The sequence below is a fragment of the Hyposmocoma kahamanoa genome, unplaced genomic scaffold (assembly GCF_003589595.1).
Source record: "Hyposmocoma kahamanoa isolate Upper Pololo Valley unplaced genomic scaffold, ASM358959v1 99702, whole genome shotgun sequence".
Classification (NCBI taxonomy): Eukaryota; Metazoa; Arthropoda; class Insecta; order Lepidoptera; family Cosmopterigidae; genus Hyposmocoma; species Hyposmocoma kahamanoa.
The window spans coordinates 1321199-1324410 of record NW_020656001.1 but is presented as its reverse complement, the minus strand read 5'-3'; the positions used below and the strand labels follow the sequence as shown (position 1 = coordinate 1324410).

Below are 3212 nucleotides of genomic sequence, written 5' to 3'. Positions count from 1 at the left end.
GTATCGAGTACAAAATTATCGGTATCGGAGGAAAAGTACTCGATAACAAAAAGTATCAATACTTTTTCCGAGTCCATAATAACAGTTTAGTTCTTGTCGAAAAGTTAAATGAATTTTGGATACGTTTACCTACTTCATTTTAATGTTCTATATTACCTAATTTCTATTCGACTGACAACTAGAGATGGTTAATATAACATAGTTCAAATTATAACGTTAAATTAAAAAATAATTATAGCACTTGTAATTTGAAAGACATAAAGATGCTAAAATTATAACGAACTTTTTTTCACTTTGGATTGGAGTGCGTTAAGAAAATTAAACAAATGCCATCTAGCGACATAATTTTATAATATTTCAATGCCATACCATCAATCTATCCGTGCTTTACTTACGCAGCTAACAAACAAAATCCTTCTTCGTCCTGAGTCATCTCCCTAAATATTTAATAGATGGCACCATATTTTATGTGAAAATTGCGGCTCTTGTCATTGGTTGAAACAATTATAACGTGAAATACTTTAACATATTATTTGTAGCATTTAACGTTTGGCGCGAAACGCGAAATAACTGATTGGTTTATTGATGTTAAATTTCACGTTTGAATACGCTAAGCGCTGCTAAATTTAGCACTTAGCAAGTATTACAATTGTTGTTATGTTATAAATTATAATTTTGGTTAATTTTGAGTGAATGGTGGAACGTTAGCAAAATTTCGTCTGGTGAAGCGATTTAAATTAAAATATAACTGAGTACTTTGATTTATTTAGTTAGTTTAGTGTTTGTTTAATTAATAAGTCGTTGTAATATTTGTATATAAAAGTACGAGTGCGTGCGTTATATTATTAATTATTATGAGTGTAATTGACTGTAAATAACTAGTGTAAAGGTTTGTGCAAATTGTAAATTGTTAAAGTATGAAGAGAAGCTCATTGATTTAACGTCTATAACCTATAACCACCATATTATGTAATAGTTACAAAACAAATGAAGTCGGTCGTAACTAACTATAAAAAACTGAAAACTATTCTATAGATAGACCATAGATGCTATACTTAACAAGTTAGCGCACGTCAACTATTTCACGTTTCTTTCCATTCGTTACATTATCGCACGACCTTGAGCTGCTAAAAATTATAATTTTAGCACTTTAAATAGCGCGCTATAAAAATGTAGCCTTTAGCATTTAGCGTGATATGCGGTGGATATGCGTATGTAGCAGTTAATCTCATCTCTACGTACAAAGCTTTTTTTTCCATCCTCTAAAGTACAAAATAGAGTGTATGATCTATGGTACAAAGTTACAAATCAGAAAGATGACAGTAGTACAGAAAGACTTGTATCCAAGGTCAAGGAATTTTTAAAAGAATGTGAATTTGACAAACAAACTAAGTATTTTGTGACGAAAGTTGTTTGTTTCGTTGTTTCCATTGAATGTTGTGGTAGATAAAATTTTTCAGAACAAGGATTTTTATTCCGTGACACTGGTGATGATCGCCATAATTTTTATATAATTCTTTATCTGACACTGGCACAAGCCTAGTGACCCCCTTAAAGGAAATAACAATAATTTGTGGTAGTTTCGTAAACTGTTCGTAAACAACAACATCGAAACGACACTTGCCCAAGCATAAAATAGTGGCCGTCATATTGAAGGAATACCAAATCTCGAGGTAGTGTTATAATAAAGAAGTGACAGAGTGATGGTGTACCGGAACTGATAGAATTGGCTTAGCGTAGCGGATCACTTGATACTGGCGAAATCCGAAGATATAACGTATTTGTGGTGAAAATGACAGATACCAACTCGTTTACGTCGCTTCTGGCGCTTGTGGACAGCCATTTATCGAAGACAAAAGTCTCCGAAAGTCGTTCGGAGAATGGCAATGGCACGCGTGATCCCTTTCCTATACCCTCTATTGGGCTCAGCAAACATCCCCAAACTGGTACAGTGTCAGACACAACTCTTTCATTTTCTCCCGAACAGAGATTGCCTATTCCGCGATTTATGCTTGGAGAGAGTCCCATACAGAGTGTCCTCAATGAGCAAGTTGCCAATATGCTAAAAGCTAAGGAACTCCGACGACAGCAGGAGGAAGAAAAGCAGAGATTAGCAGAACAGATGAAAAAGATGACTTTACAAGAAGATGACGACGTCATAGACTTAATGCAGGCATTGCAGAAACCTTGGGACACAGAGGCCTCATTACAACCTATGAAAGAGCAAACGCTAAGCAGCAGTAGCTCGTTTGAGTCTCTGTTTGCACCTAAATTTGACTCCATAGATCTAGATGATGTTAGTGTCAAAGACATAGCACTGCCCGAGCCTAAGCTGCCATGTAAAACAGATATGTCTTATATTCTATTTCAAAAATTTAAAAGAGGGAAATGTTCTGCATTTGGTAGGGTTTTGAGTGCAAAAGTAAAACCAGTTGCCGCTCCATATTTGCATGAGAAAATCCAACATAATATCAAGGTGTTTGACTTCAGCACACCGTCACCTGATGACATCATTAAAGAGAAGCGAAGCTGGAAACCAGCCTGTAATGCCTCATACACGCCTGACATAGTAGGGTTCATTTGATCTTCACCTGATTGTCTTGGAGTGAATTGGGTTAAGAAGAAGTAACACTTTGAAGAAATTTAATAAACTTGCATATAGAGCACTCTGGGGTTTTACATGCCAGGCCCCATCCAATAATATAAAATGATAATAATTATTATCTGATGATATTGTGCAATGAACTTTTGTGTGACACTTGTAATAATGTAGTAATAACAAGTTAAACGTAACATATAATGTAATAATTATTATAATAATAATATGATAAGGTCATTTATTATTTCTGAACATACACAAAAATATGAACAAGTGATCAAACATAGAGTTTAGATGTGGGAGACAGGAACCCAAATTATAATCTTGTGCTTAAGTATTGCTAGCTTCTCCTCTCTAAGTAAACAAAAATATAAGTATTTGATCTAAAATTAGATTTTTTTTATTTTTCCTTATAAATCTGCCATTGGCTTGTAAAAGCCATAATTAGATGGGTTTTCTTAGGAGATTAACATACTGCAATTCGCACCACTCCGTAGCGCAGACTGCAGGGTATGGCACACTACTCTTCACACTACCGTGCAGATTTTTAAGCCTAAGGATGTGTTCAGTTTCCTACAATGGATCTCGACGTCGATAAATTTATATTTGCCAT

General features: G+C 34.7%; 1 protein-coding gene across 1 annotated transcript; it reads left to right on the top strand.

The window, feature by feature from the left end:
• The first annotated feature begins 1509 nt into the window (after window positions 1–1509).
• Window positions 1510–2946, top strand: LOC113239241. The gene has a single exon (XM_026476161.1). It carries the CDS (start codon window positions 1793–1795, stop codon window positions 2582–2584), a length of 792 nt encoding a protein of 263 aa, XP_026331946.1. The 5' UTR covers window positions 1510–1792; the 3' UTR covers window positions 2585–2946.
• The last annotated feature ends 266 nt before the right edge of the window (window positions 2947–3212 follow it).